The sequence below is a fragment of the Colias philodice genome, chromosome 14 (assembly GCF_061535455.1).
Source record: "Colias philodice isolate Cphi_HAF_F1 chromosome 14, ilColPhil1 Martin Lab GWU primary, whole genome shotgun sequence".
Lineage (NCBI taxonomy): Eukaryota > Metazoa > Arthropoda > Insecta > Lepidoptera > Pieridae > Colias > Colias philodice.
Genome location: NC_143099.1, coordinates 10918525 through 10934781, shown reverse-complemented (window position 1 = coordinate 10934781; position 16257 = coordinate 10918525). Strand labels below are relative to the sequence as shown.

The window sequence follows — 16257 nt, the reverse complement described above, 5'->3', positions numbered from 1 at the left end:
AAAACGGAACTGTTTGAAATGCCCTTAAAAACGTTTTTAAAGATATTTTTCGGTATTTTTATTTATCGAGTAGATGGGACTCTGCAGAGTACAAGCTTTATTTTAGACACAAAAAGTAATTTCTGGAATGGCGTAGTTTTCAATCTATACTAAAATTCAGGATTAATTCTCAGGAACCACGAGCCCAATTTTAATAATTATTTCACTGTAAGGTAGTCCATTTATCGAGGAAGGCTATAGTTATATCATCACGCTAAGACCAATAGGAGCACAGCTAGTCTAATAAAATAACATTATAACAATATTTAGTACCTACACAAAACTTTTTTTAAAATACGCTATAAATTTTTTTTTAATCTCTTGCACCATACCAGAACTAAGTTGGTCCGTCTAAGCAATTAGATAATTTGTACTAACGCAGCGATTATCCTGCTGAGTCGACTAACTCATACAATGGACCATTGAATAGCCATCAAGTATTATAAAGTCAATGTGATATTATTATAGCTCTTACACGTTTTTTTTATTTCTCAAAACACTGACAAATTCGTGCTGCTTGTACATAATTTACATAATATTTTACATTTACATTGTTTATAAGCATATTTTATGTAGTTAATAAATATTATAATAGCAATGTCTATTATAAATTTTATATATAAAATTCTCGTGTCACAATGTTAGTCTGCATACTCCTCCGAAACGGGTGGACCGATTCTCATGAAATTTTCTGTGCATATCGGGTAAGTCTGAGAATCGGCCAACATCTATTTTTCATATGTACCACGAGCGAAGCCGGGGCGGACCGCTAGTTATAATATATTACTTCCTACTTTATTTGTAGCACACTAACCTTTAAATATAACGTCCCTCTGTTTAGTGCAAACAAAAATGCATTAAATCATGTTTTGTTAAACTTTTTAAGAAGTTTAATAATTTATTGCTGAAAAACTCTTTATTTTTACTTCTTATCTATACAGGGTGTCCCACTATCAGTATACTAAGCGCGAAGGGACTTGTAGTTTTACATACACTGATCTCGTAAAAAATACTTAAACAAAAAAATTACGCCAAAATTTTTTTGCTAAATTTTTCCTTAAAATCCATGTTTTCTTCTCTAACTTCGCGCTGCCGGCATATACCGCTTCGCTAATGTGAGCATTTTATCAATGAAAACATAATCTTAAAAGATAGCTGACGTGCTGGTGGCAAAGTTGGGCGGGATGCTTGTTAGTTCTCTACACATATAGTTTTAAGAATTCATCTATTTGAAAAAAAAATACGTCTGGAATTTTATAAGTATTTTTTACGTACTCAACGTGTGCAAAACTATAACCTCCTTTGAGCTTAGTATACCAACGGTGGGACACCCTGTATATTAGATATAATATTATGTAAAAGTACCTAATTCAAAATCGAGTTATTTCAAGTAAGTAGATAATTTATTGCCGCAACATCATTATAATCGGTCCATTCACATTATCAACAGAATTGATAAAATAATAAATTTTTAAATCTTTTCCTATATAGAGCAGATATTTAAAAATAACTTGTCTTTAACTCTTTATCTTGACCAAACATCACAATGAATGTACTGGTTTAATTTAAACTTGTCACCAAACTTGATGATATGATGAACAACAAAACATAATATTATAAGATTTGAAAAAAAACTAAATATTCCGCTTATTCACTGATAAATCAAACTGGTCAAGTGCGTGTTGCAATTAATACATTTAATTAATGCTTAAAATATTCTGGTAAGTACATAATATTTCGCCAAAAATATTGAAAAACAAAATATAAACTTCTAAGAGATATTATAATTATTATCACATAACCCGACATTTTCAGGAAAAGGATATTTTGCAGTAAATGGGGTCACGTGGCAAAATGTTTATCTATAACCTACAGAGATCGGTCCAGAGATTTTCAAATTCCATAAGGACATAAAATATTTCATTCTATTCATTAGGGAAATGAAAGTATATTATGTACGTGATAGGAAATATTTCAAAAATAATTATTACGAAAGAATTCACAGGAAACTGATCACAATAATTTATAGATGTATAGAAATCAACTAAATACCTTTTATCAAAACGAACTAGCTTTCATTTACATGTATGTAATAAAGTTTCGTACATACGTAAAACCTAACTGTGCGCCAAAATTAAACGACATTGTGCGCGCCTGTGACAAATTGCGAGCAACGTCTCTACTCGTAATTATTTGCGCCTTCAGGTGTAGCAGGCGATGAAATATTGATTGCTTGATAAAATTATTCTATTCTGGTTACAAATCGTATCAATATAACAAACGCGAATGTAAAGTAAATGTATAGATATTTGTGTGCTATTTCATACAAATACAGATAAATCGATTAAAAATTATGAATGAAATTATGCTTTCGTGATATTTACTGAAAAGAAATATGTAGATAGATCTAATAATTATTACTTTTTGACGTGCATTAATGAAAGCGCGCCGCGGCCGTTAGTAATTATGAACGGTCGATGAACGTGGAAATTGAATTATGTATTTTAGATAAATAATAAATAAGCATTTGCTAAAAGTGCTAAAACCTAAAAAAATGATTAACACTTTCGAATCTACGCTTTTCAATTTTTAAAGTCTGGAAAAGGCGAGCACAAAATTAAGCTACTTTTTAACTTCGAGAACAAAACCGCAGACTGAGAGAAGTAAGAATTATTTCTGTTCATTTACAAGCTATTTCATTACACTACATTCACACTAACTCACGGTATATTAAACGAAGTTATGACATAGTAACGACGCGGTATCGTCACGATAATTTGATCGTACCCTTCACGGATGAGATGCAAATATATTTACCGCTTGTAAATTCATTCAATTATGTTGTATTCAACGTTTCTATTTATAACAGAATTCGCTTTTAATTATGATGCAATTAATACGGAAATAAAAAAATTATATTTTTACCTACTAGCTACTAGCTTGGTACCTACTAGCAATTATAAGCCAAAAAAAGGAATTAAATATATATTATATAAATATAGTTACATAATATAAAACGTGTTAGACTTTTTATTTAGCCATCATCACGTTCTATTTATTTATTCATCTAGACTTCTATAAACTGTTTAAATGTTCAATTACAGACAAATTTGTTACCACCGATTCGGAAAGCGGGTTTTTCTGTGTAGAGCTAGCAAGAAACTCTATAATATCATTTGCTATTTAGAAATCGTGCTTTTGATATAACATTGAATGAGGAAAGCAATATTGTTACTAATCAATACCTATGTAATATACAGTCTATAAAAGTATTAAGTAAGTCGACTAGTTATTTCGCTTGTTAGAAGTGGAATATCAAGAAGAGCTGAACGGATTTGAATGATTATTGATCTAAGATTCATATTTCTACCTGAATATTAAAAAAAATGATAAATATCCGAGCTGAACTGGGACGAACTACTAGTATAATATCCATAAACTTTATCAATAGGGCATTTAATAAGGTATAAGGATCGGTTAAACCCTCAACCGCAATGCTCATCCTATTTAAGAATGTCCTAATGATTAGAAAGGGCTAACAATGGAAACCCGCATAATATGTCCGAAATTATACAAATGAAATAATTCCAAATGAATCACATTTATATGTGAAATTGCGTAAGTACCTTTCGACCTTTCCTGGTCATAACTGTCATAATTTCTAGATGAAGCAGCTAAAGGGCTAATTAATTATTCAAGTACAAAAGATTGCTACGATAATCTTAAATTAATTAATCGTTATCGATTAATTAATGTTTTTAATGGAAATCTAAAAATATTAATTTTTTCATGTAATCATTAGTTTAATAATGTTTAAAATGAATGATATGCAATCTACGTGCTGGTCTACGTCTAGAGAATAATAAAAACGTAAAAATCGTTATTTTTTTAAACAATTTTTTGTGTGACGACAGAGATTAGTAAAAGAATATTGTTGTCATATTGTAGTGTCAACGAATTGTATTTAATTAATCTGCACAGAAAAAGTCATCAAAATTGAAGAATTTCATAAAATTAAGGTTCCTAAATCAAGGTAGAGTTCTCACAAACCATTAGTTAGTATCTACTAATTCCTAAAACCTTTCTATCTACTTAAAGGTAAAATAGCACATAATATTATAATCACATCAAAACATTTATCGATTAGTTTTCCAAACAAACCTCAAAAACCTGACAGTCATTATAAACAAGCATCTCTGATAACGAATAATATACACTTGACCAATTACGTTAGTTTTCAATTTTCATACTCACACGCCGCTCTACCGTCGATTGATACACACGTGCCGTAAAAACCGAAATAAATAATAAAAAATAAGTAAATAAATAAATATGGTTATAGTACAAGTTAAGCAAGGTCGCTTAGAAGGGGAGAAATTAAATAATGTGACTGAAGATGGATTTTATTATAGCTTCAAAGGTATACCGTATGCCGCACCTCCGTTAGGAAAGCTGAGATTTAAGGTATGTACTTTATTGTATTATGTACTAGTTAGTGTTCGTGGTTTTACTCGTTTGATACTAAGTTATAGGTATATGCTAATACAGTTTATATGTGTGTCGAATTTCATACATTATAATCGATCTGATTGATTTACAATAAGTGTATATGCGTGATTAATTTACAAAAAATCATCTGTATATCAACACTTTTACAGTTATCACAAAGTATTGATTTTATAAAAGTAACTATATAGATAGTAGCAGTTATAGTACCTAGCTATATAGCAGACCGCAGACGTAAATAACCCATGGAGCCCCAAGCGGCCCGATCGGTCCCAGACACAATAGATTTTCTATTGTGTATGTGGTTCCGGCGCTTGAGTTAATAATGATATAATTAAATGCCGGAAAAAGATGTGTATCTACCTATGTAATATTGTTGTATTTTTTATATTTTTAACGTGCGTTGAATCTGTAATGTAACATACACATTGTTCTGTTGTTACATTGTAACAACGCAACAATTGTTGCAACGCGTACAAAAAGGTTAAAAAATTTATTGCCAATTTTGATTTATTTACATTATTTTCAAGTATATTTCGGCCATACATTTACTTATTTAACAATTTATAAAATTTAACGTGCAGCTTGCTAACATGATTTAATTGAGAGGTGTTACATTCGACAAAAACCGAAGGTTTATTAATTATCCCACGACGCGACGGAGCGTTGCGCTCATCAATTTTTTACATAGAGCTGAGAGCTCAAAATTTACTATATTTTCATGTTCCAAATTTCCAAAAACTTAAAAAATGTAATAAAATTTACAAGCATATTTAATAAGATTTAACAACAGATATTAAAGATATTTTATTGTCAGGAATTTGATGGACAAACCGAAAAACAAAAACAGCGCTGACCCAGGCTAATGTAAATAATAAAAAATACATTTATTTAACACGTTAAACAGGTTAAAATATATTTTGTAATGTATTACAACAGCGTGAAGGTCGTCAAGCCGGCTTACATCTTGAGTGATTTAATCGTATTTTTTATCGATTTTTTTACGAACAAAAACATTATAATTTATTTTGATGTGCATCAAAATCAGTATTTGTACGTTACATTGACGAGGATGAATAGTCATAACGTCTATATAAATAAAAAATGTGTGCGTGTACCTACTAGTGTACACACGTAAGAAGTGAAACTTCATTATGACCTTATTTTTCAAAAAATAATTTACTTTATGCAACTTTACAGAAATACGTCGAATCACGCGTGGTAGGGATAAGAAAAAGATGGCGCGTAACGGAAAAATGTTACACTAAATTTTTTTCCAACCCCGATAAAGAAGTTTCACTTCAATATTCCGTAGAGTTGTGCAATATAAAAAATGAGTCCAGCCTTGCATTTTTATTGATAATTATATAGTATCAAGACTGCACGGTTGGATGACAAGTTTAAGGTCAAAAAACAAGCAAATTATGTAATTGTACAACTAGTATGTGCACAATAGTTGTTTTATATTATTATAACTACGTTAAAAATGCATATATAAAATTACCTCATTATTAGTTGTTTTAAATAATAATCTTAAAAAATATTCGATTCCCACCCGGGCCAGATATTTGTGTGATGAACATAAGTGTTTGCTCTGTGTCTGGGTTTTAATTATCTATATAAGTATTTATTTAAAATTATATATTATTTATGTTTATCAGCCATCTGGTTTCCATAACACAAGCGAAAGCTTAGTATGGGATCAGATCGTGCCGTGTGTGAAAATTGTCCTGAATATTAAAAAAGACGTGTGGCACTCGGGGACTGCCGCTGTAAAGCTATTGCATGCAATGCCTTCAAGCCACACCTCAATGCCCGTCGGAGTGGGGAGCGTGAGGTTTTTTCGTTATGGAATTTCTGGATTCGGTCCCCGCGCTCAAGGCCCGCGATAGAAGCTATGCAATAGCTTAAAAAAAATTATGACGTAATATCTATTACATAAATTAAAAGAAACTCAAAACATTAAAACATTAGTTTCACAGGCCTTGTAACGTGGGTGGTGATGGTTTTAAATTTGATGTACATATTTAGATATTATATGAATAAATAAATACGATAACAGATAATTCGCAGAGTTAGTAAAATTAAATTAGACTTATCGGTCAACTCTATGTCAAATCTTATCATTTAAATCCGTCCACATTGGCAGATATAAGGTCATATAGAAAATAAATAAACAACATAACCGTGATTATTATTAAAAAGGAATAAATGTATGAAACATATAAAAAAATATATTATTGCAATTAAAAATTTCAACTTTTAATTATACTACCTTTTTTGTTATCATAATATGTATAAACAAAATTGATCTTCACTTTTTTGAATTAACAAAAAAGTGATTAACAAAATGAATGTCAAAACCTACTGAAGGTCTAAACAGTTAAAGAATGATACTCAGAGGTCAGCGTCAATTTAAAACATATTATGGTTAATAAATACACTACAGCTAGCTTGGTGCCTGTGACTCGTGTGTTTTTATACCCATTTCCATCATTGTATTTAAATACGGTACATAAAATAAAACCCTAGCGAAAATACCTAACTTATTGTATAATAGTAATTCAATGTAAACTTTATATTTTCAGGAACCGCAGCCGCCGCTCCCATGGGAAGGTGTAAGAAAAGCAACCGCACATGGACCAGTTTGTCCTCAACTAGACATATTTACAAACAAAAAACTACCTGGGAGTGAAGACTGTCTATTCCTCAACGTATATTCTCCAGATATCAAACCATCGAAGCTATTACCTGTTATGTTATTCATCCACGGAGGCGGTCTTAAAAGCGGATCTGGAAACGATGACCATTACGGACCAGATTTCCTCGTCCAACAAGGTGTCGTGTTAGTCACCATCAATTATAGATTAGAAGCTCTTGGATTTCTATGTTTGGATACGAAGGACGCACCTGGTAATGCAGGATTCAAGGATCAAGTTGCTGCTTTGAAGTGGGTCAATGAAAATATATCGCAATTTGGTGGTGATCCTCACAACATTACAATATTTGGCGAAAGCGCTGGAGGATTGGCCACTGCTTTACACGTTCTATCGCCATTATCAAAAGGATTATTTCAAAGAGCTATCGTGATGAGCGGATCACCATTCTGTGAATGGGCCCTCCCTTTTGAAAATAGAAGAAGAGCATTTGTACTTGGAAAAGAATTAGGCTTAGAAACGGAGGATCCTGAAGAGCTTTTAGAATTTCTACAAAATGTTCCCATCGAGAAGCTCGTGCATACGAGTCCTATTGTTTTTGGTCTTGAGGAAGTTTATGGAAATTATCTAAAACACTACCATTTCACAGCGGTTGTAGAAAAGAATTTTGGACATAACGCGTTTTTATCGAAGGCACCCGAGGAAATATTGAAAAGCGGCAATATCAATGACGTTAAAGTGATGATCGGCCATACAAGTGAAGAATGCATCATTGGTTTATTGGACAAGAACGTTTTAGCAACGTATTTTAAATATGATGACATATTTGTCCCAAAACAAATATTATGTACTGCTACACCAAAAACTATTTTAAAAACGGCGGATACTATTAAAAAGCACTATTTGAGTAAAAGTGTGGATAAAAATGTACGAACAAAAGAAATTATTCGGTATTGGTCTGAATGTACCTTTGAGTACCCAATTATGAAGCTCTTACAACTCCTATCAGATACAGGAAAATGCAAAACTTATTTGTATAGATTTTCATCAATATCAGACAGAAATGTTATGGGAAACATGGGAAAGGAGTTCGGAGTCACCGGCGCAGCTCATCTTGATGATTTAATGTATTTGTTTAATCCTAAATTATGGAATCTTTCAACTGACAAAAATGCCGAAAGTTTCAAATTGGTTGAACAATTTTGTCGCCTGGTCACAAATTTTGCTAAATATGGGTGAGTTGATTTTACTGTTAAATTTCTATTTTTAATCAGGCACATTGTCTGATGAACTGAAAAAAAAAACACCTTAAAATATCCTACTAATAATATAAATGCGAAATGTTTGTGAGGATGTTGTAAATACTACTGAACCGATTACAATCAAGTTTAGTATGTAGGTAGCTGAAGACCCAGAATAAGACATAGGCTATACTTTTTATCCCGGAAATCCCACAGGAACGGGAACTATCCGGGTTTTTCTTTGAAAACGCAGTCGAAGCCGCGGACAGAAATCTAGTTCTAAAATATATTTAACAGACTTTAAATGCTTTATTTAATAATTACAGGAATCCTACTCCAGATTCATCACTGGGTGCAACTTGGCAGGAATATGATAAGAAAAACAAAGCATACATGGATATTGGTCAACATTTAGTACCAGGAAACAATCTAAATGAAGATGTTTTCGAATTCTGGGAAGGGGTTTTTAAGTCATCTGGCAGTCCCCTGTATTTGCAATGAAAACTTGAACATACTGTGTACGTTAAAGATGAAGAAAGACATAGAAGTGAATGCAATAATAATTTGAGTATCTGTATCGATGCGAATCAAAATCAGAGAGCAAAAACAGTAGTTAGCTGTAACTCAAGTAGTATTTTTATGTGTTAAGATATTAGTTATGTATTTTATATGAGAATTAAAAGCTATTTTAAAAAAATATGTGTATTATTTAACAATATCTTATTTAACACACCCTTATTTATTGTTGTGGTACCTTTAAAAACACATAGGTTACACACTACATTATTTGATAAACATGAATTTAATCACTATTTTCATAACAGACTATACAATATTTCTTTCCAGTTGAATAAATCGAATTCATAACAGCTAAGAGTTTTCTAACTCCGCCGCTAATACAATTTTCTCTTCGTAACGTTTAATTTCCGTAGTTATTAAGTTTATTATTGACTAGTCCACCCAGTTTATTATGCAGCTCTATACATACATAAATAAGTTTATGCTAATATACATAGACTTTATTTTAAACACTATTACATATTAAGCTATTGCATAGCTTTTATCTCAGACTTTGAACGCGGAGACCGAATGTAAAAATTCCGTAACGATAAAACCTAACGCCCCCCACTCCAACCGGCACAGCGATGCGATGCTATGCAATCTAGCTTTACCGCGGCAGTTCTCGAGTGCCACACGTCTTTTTTTACTAGAAGTTATCATTGAACTATCCTGTTCATTAGTTTATTTATGTGTAGTGTGTACTTTAGTTATGTATTAAATACCTATACTAATATTATAACATAAGAAACATGATACAATGTTCATATTAAAACATTTTTAGCTGTTTTTACAAATAAACATTCTAATCTCTATAACCTGAAGCCACAAACTTAAAAGATCCTAGTTGTAAAACTATAATATAGGAATGTTTGAACGTAGTTTGAGTTTTATCATCACTACATAGTATAAAACAAAGTCGCTTTCTCGATGTCGATGCGGTTTTTTAAATAGATAGAGTGATTCAAGAGGAAGGTTTTAATATATAATTTATTCGGTTATAGACAAAGCGGGCGAAGCCGCGGGCGGTAAGCTAGTTAAGTATAAATAAATATTAAATCAAAACACAACTTGCCATACAATTCATATTTTCCTAGAATGCATCAACTTCCAACACGATACGTAATATTAACAAGCAGTTACAAACATGAATTACCCCGACCCCACACTCGACCATTTCAAATTTCTGTCACACGAATAACTTCTGTAGAAAACCGTAAGCCAGTGACTTAAGGGTGACCCTTGCTTTAATCTCTTTAAATACAACTAAATGTTTGACCCAAAGGTAACGGTCGAAGATTATCTGGGCAAGGGTAAATTAAACTTCTAAGAATTGTCCCTCTCATGTGCTTTCCTCTGATAGGATTGTGGTTCTTCTTTGGACTTTGTACATTTGCTAATTGGAAGTTTTGTTAGGATTTTTCACTTCCTTGTCTTTTGTCATTTGGATAGATATTTTCAGATCCTTTGGTTGTTTCTTTTAAGTTTAAAATGTGATTAGTCTTGGATTAGTCATTTGGTTTCATTTATTCATTTTAGTCATTCTTACGGAAACTGATTTCATTGGCGGTCAATGTTCATCGAGGATTAATAACGATACTTTTTTTTAAATATCAGACTTTTTATTTGATGATGAAACTAGAATTTTATCTATAATTGATATAAAAAATACTTTTCTATAATGTCTACTACTATAAATTCTTAGCTAGTTATTACGACGTAAGATGATTTGAAATTTAAGTAAATATTATGTATTTTGAAACCTTGCATATTTTTGCTCATATTTACACTTTTAAAAACAATAAGATAGAAATTTCAGAATCTGTAAAGTAGAGTAGTTTCAGAACCCGCAAAAGCTACACACGTAATAATTTTTAACCACATCTCTCCCCAAATGGAATAATAATTATATTCGCAAAACTTTTAATACCCTCGAGCGGTACCTAAACATAACTAAACAATTGAATTTGCCTAAAAGTAGTTGGTCAGAGTCGCCAAATTAAATAAACCTTTACTGTACTATATAACCATTACATTGAGTTTAACTGTGAACTAAAATTATTAACCATTTAAATCAAGTTACGAGATGTTTGACCTTTTAGTTGTAAGTAAAGATTTAGAAATAAAAGCAGAATTTCAGATATATTACCTACTAGCTTACCGCCCGCGGCTTCGCCCGCTTTGTCTAAAACCTAATAAATTATATACTAAAACCTTCCTCTTGAATCTCTCTATCTATTACAAAAACCGCATCAAAATCCGTTGCGTAGTTTTAAAGATTTAAGCATACATAGGGACATAGGGACCTAAAGGTGAAGGTTTTATACTATGGACACCTAGTGGTAGTGATAATATGTTATATGACTCTATTTCAGTTTCAATTATATCTTATAGATGTTCTTGGTGAATATTTTGAAACACGATACATTTGCTTTCATAATATTTATTGCACAACGAATATCCTGGGTATATAAGATTTCTAGAATTCAATTAAATGCACTGAAATACGTGTGAATTTTGTGTTCACTCTATTTGGAAGCTATAATACCAGAGATATACAGATTAATTTCATATCATGTGTTCACTTTCATTTTATATCTATTATTGCACGCCTCATAAGCGAAGCGTTGAGGTGGGTAGGTACTACTGTCACTTCGCGCAAAACATCTGATTTTTCAAACTTAAAATGTCTTTATGTATCATACATTGCACTTGTAAGATAATACATACACACACATATTAAGAAAAAACACTATTTTTAACATTCATGATATTTTTGATGTCATTTTTGTTATTTAAACTAGTTAAAAAACAGTTTAAAAAAGTTCTGTCTTGGACGTCCGTGTGTCTGTATGTGCGGAGGATTTTCTTGTTAACACGATAGCGACCGAAATACTTTACTAGTCGAGTCTTTTTTTTTCTCTTACGCTTGAGTATTCTCAGGAATAGAACCCTTTCATTTTTCAGGGTCTGATTCGATGTGGTTTAATTGTTATTAAATAAACAAAAATAATAATTAATAAATAATTATTAAAAAAAAATTATGAGGCGTGCACTTTTGGATTTTCCAAATTATTTCTTATTTTAGTAAGGGATTCAATAATAATTTAATTATGAATTTATTGTAACACGCTTTAAATAACTGTAAGCTGTATCTCATTGTAGTATCTACTAATTGTACACATTTTGTTGGGTTGCGATCTGCTCCCGAAATTGATATGTCGCCTATGGGACCGGCTAGATCGTGACCTGTTATGTGTATTTAATTTTAATTAAATAAATAAAAACCGTATGAAACTCGTTACTTTGATAAAATTGAATTTAATCTCTACATATTATTCTGGCATATGTATTGTACAACTATATTTAAACCTCAGATCGTAAAACAACCGGTTAATCTCAACTTTGTCTCGTAACAATATATAGAGGTAATAAAACGTGGTTTATGACCGCACCTACACTTTTAGGGATATATTCAGTATCTGTGAGATCCTCTTAGTTTTGCTCAAAGGTTCTGAAAAACTTTTCAACAATGGACTCTGAACTTGAAGTGTTTAGAAACGCTTATTGTACAGAACTAAGATAATTATAGATATTTTTTTTTATATAAAAGGTATATATTATAATTATTAGGTATAATAAAAGTTTTCATACTACGTATTTCACTTTTTTACCTCACATATTTCGTTTTTTTACTTTAATCTCCGTTGCCTGGCAGAGATCGCTACATAGTCATAAGGCCGCTGCCAATTGTGTTATATCATTCTCGCAGCATATTGTTTCTTACACAATAAATTGTAATAAATAATATGAATTAAGCACAATACAAAGAGTATAGAATTATGAATTTCTTGAGCTAGATGGCTTAATTTTGCCGTTGCCATTTTTTTTTCATAATCTTATTATTTCACTATTAATTTTAATACGACTATTTTTAGTAGCTAATATCTATAACTAACATGAACTATGAACTACTTTAAATGAAAACACGTTTCATTAAATACTCACTAATTTGTAAGGAACCATAAAATTATATTTCAGGGGCACGTTTAAATACAAATGCACCTCATAATAACATTGTGATAACATGTTTTACACTACTGCAACTAATTTAACGTCCATAGTTAGACGTGTGGTAGAAAAGACCATTTAAAACAATAATTAAAGTAAGTATTGAATAAATTAAAAATACAACTTCGACACCTATAATTTAATAATATCTTCTATACCGGTTATTAATATGCAATTTCTTGTTATATTATTATATTAAAATTTTTATTAAAATATGCGTAAGTACTGCGTAGTTATTTTTGTTCATGAAAAGTGAAGTCCCGTGTCCCCGTAGTGGGGTAAGGGGCAGATGCATTATTCATACATCTGTTTCACTGATCGATTTTCTTTAGGGACAAGTAGGTGATCAGCCTTCTGTGTCCTGCCAGACCGAGACATTTTTTTTTTCTTCGTCTCCACCGGGAATCGAACCCAGGACCCCTCGGTTCTACGCTCACGCGTCAACCACTGTACCAAGGAGGCGGTCTTTTGTTCATGACGTTGTATGTAATTCGTAATATTTATGATCACGAAAACTATAACTATTTCAATAAACATAGAAACGCAATGATATTTTCTGTATTTTTTTATATTTTTTTATTATTTTAGAATTACGAACCAATGGTTAAAGTAAAAGTTAAAGAAGGAATATTGGAAGGGGAAATAATAGAAAATGTCTACGGAAATCCCTTTTATAGCTTTAAGGGAATTCCCTACGCGGAGCCACCTCTTGGAGATTTGAGATTTCAGGTAAGCAAAAGTTATAACAATCACGCAGTACAATTTCTAATTTTAATTTTTGTTACAATGATGGTGATGTTGAAATTCCACTTTAATTTCAAATGAGACAGGTTGAAAATTTTCTTATCTGTATTCTGGATACCTACCAATTTAAAAAAATAGTTCATAATTTAACAAGAATGTATAGAAATCAAGCACTCTTTTCTTTTGTCTTCTTTTATCTTTTTTCTTATTTAAAGGCACCAAAACCAAAAACACCATGGACAGGAGTACGTCAGGCTAAACAGCACGGCCCAGTATGTTGTCAATATGATTACTTGAAAACATTGCAAAAGAAAGGCGAAGAAGATTGTCTCTATCTAAATGTATACACACCAAATATTAAACCTCAAGAGCCCTTACCTGTCATGGTATACATACATGGGGGTGGTTTTGTATCTGGTAGTAGTAACGATGACTTATTTGGACCAGAATTTTTAATAAAACATAATGTTATCCTTGTCACAATAAACTACCGCTTGGAAGTACTCGGTTTCCTTTGCCTTGAAACTGAAGATATACCAGGAAATGCAGGAATGAAAGACCAAGTAGCTGCCTTCAAGTGGGTACAGAGTAATATACAAAGTTTTGGCGGTGATCCCAATAAGGTGACTATTTTCGGTGAAAGCGCTGGAGCGGCGAGTGTGTCACTACACTTGGTATCTCCAATGAGCAAAGGTCTTTTCAAAAGAGCTATAATGCAAAGTGGAATATTGCTCTGTCCATGGGTACAAACACATAAACCACGTGAAAGAGCTATACTTCTTGCTAGAGAATTAGGTTGTAAGTCCAACGACGATGCCGAAATCGCAGAATTCTTTAAAAATATACCTGCTGAAGCTCTTGTTAAACAGTCAGCGCCACTAATATACGTTGAATATTTTAGAACATCACCTAAAACATTTTTTGGAATTGTAATTGAAAAACAATTCGGTCAAGAGTGTTTTCTTAGCAACGGAGAAAACATGTATGATGTTTTGAAAGGTGGCATTCACGAAGGTGTTGAAGTTATTAATGGACACACAGAGGACGAAGGAATTGTATATTTTGCGATGGGATGCAACGCTGACGAAGAAATCGAGCAAGCCAACAAATTAATAGAATTTTATGTTCCGTATGATTTGACGATATACCTTCCTATGCTGAAACGAATAGAACTCGGGAATAAAATCAAGGAGTATTATTTAAAAGATAGAGTGGTTTCTAAGGAACATATTGATGATTTACTGAAATGCCTCAGTATGATATACTTTGTATATGCCGCAGTGACATGGCAGAAAATATGTGCTAAGAGAAATAAGAATAAGCTATATTTTTATACGTTTTCGTGTAAATCTGAACGGAACATTTTTGCTCGGGTACTCGGGGGTAAATTTATATCAGATCGGAGAACTCCTGTTTCACATGGTGATGATTTATCTTACATTTTTCCTTGTAAAATTGCACTAACTAAAGTGGATATTAATTCGAAAACTTACCAAATGATTGACCAAGTAACCAAGTTGTGGACGAATTTTGCAAAATTTGGGTAAGGATTTGTAGTTTTGTTTCTTTTTTTAACATTGTTAAACAATGAAATAAAAAAATTCAAGATTTCAGTAAATGTATTTTAAAGCTTCATTTTGTTTCTTTCAGCGATCCAACGCCAGACAGTAGTTTGGGAGCAAAATGGATGCCGTATACTATAGAAAACCAACATTATTTAGATATTGGAGAAAAATTAACACCGGGAACGTCCCCGAATAAACAGGATATGGATTTCTGGGAAAACATTTACCGAGAATATTATCCACAATTTCTTTTTTGACCTCTTCAAATTGTATAAAGTTTTTTTTATTCGGTAAATAGCACTGTTATTCGCTTCAGTTTAAATATAACATATCAATATGAGATATAAATCAATGTATGATAATTAACACTAACATGATAAATAAAATAAGGAGAGTGTAACTTTTGAAAATAATCAGATAATTTTGATTGATTCATCGTCAAATCACACTGACGAAGTTACGATCCATTCAAAATATTATCATAGTGACCATACTATTATATTTTTGATTAGTAATCCGTACTGTACAACAAAATCTTAATCTTATAATATAAAAATGAATCCCAAAATGTGTTGGTAAGCGCATAACTTGAAAACGGCTGAACCGATTTCGATAATTCTTTTTTTATTATATTCCTTGAAGTACGAGGATGGTTTTTATGTAGAGAAAACGTAAATATGTACCACGAGCGAAGCCGGGGCGGACCGCTAGTATGTATATACAGGGTGTCCCACTGTTAGTATACTAAGCTCAAAGGAGGTTATAGTTTTGCATACGCTGAGTACCTAAAAAATACTTATAAAATTCCAGACGCATTTTTTTTTCAAATAGATGAAGTCTTAAATCTCTATGTGTACACCCGTAACAAGCAACCCG

General features: G+C 31.8%; 2 protein-coding genes across 2 annotated transcripts; both read left to right on the top strand.

Moving 5' to 3' along the window:
* The first annotated feature begins 4279 nt into the window (after positions 1-4279).
* Positions 4280-9142, top strand: LOC149483055 (juvenile hormone esterase-like). Its single transcript, XM_089703167.1, has 3 exons — positions 4280-4503; positions 7134-8437; positions 8770-9142. The coding sequence occupies exons 1-3, from the start codon at positions 4372-4374 to the stop codon at positions 8942-8944; spliced, it is 1611 nt and encodes a 536-aa protein (XP_089559293.1). The 5' UTR covers positions 4280-4371; the 3' UTR covers positions 8945-9142.
* A 4530-nt stretch (positions 9143-13672) lies between these two features.
* On the top strand, positions 13673-15676 carry LOC149483054 (esterase FE4-like). Its single transcript, XM_089703443.1, has 3 exons — positions 13673-13801; positions 14032-15359; positions 15467-15676. Exons 1-3 carry the CDS (start codon positions 13673-13675, stop codon positions 15636-15638), a joined length of 1629 nt encoding a protein of 542 aa, XP_089559569.1. The 3' UTR covers positions 15639-15676.
* The last annotated feature ends 581 nt before the right edge of the window (positions 15677-16257 follow it).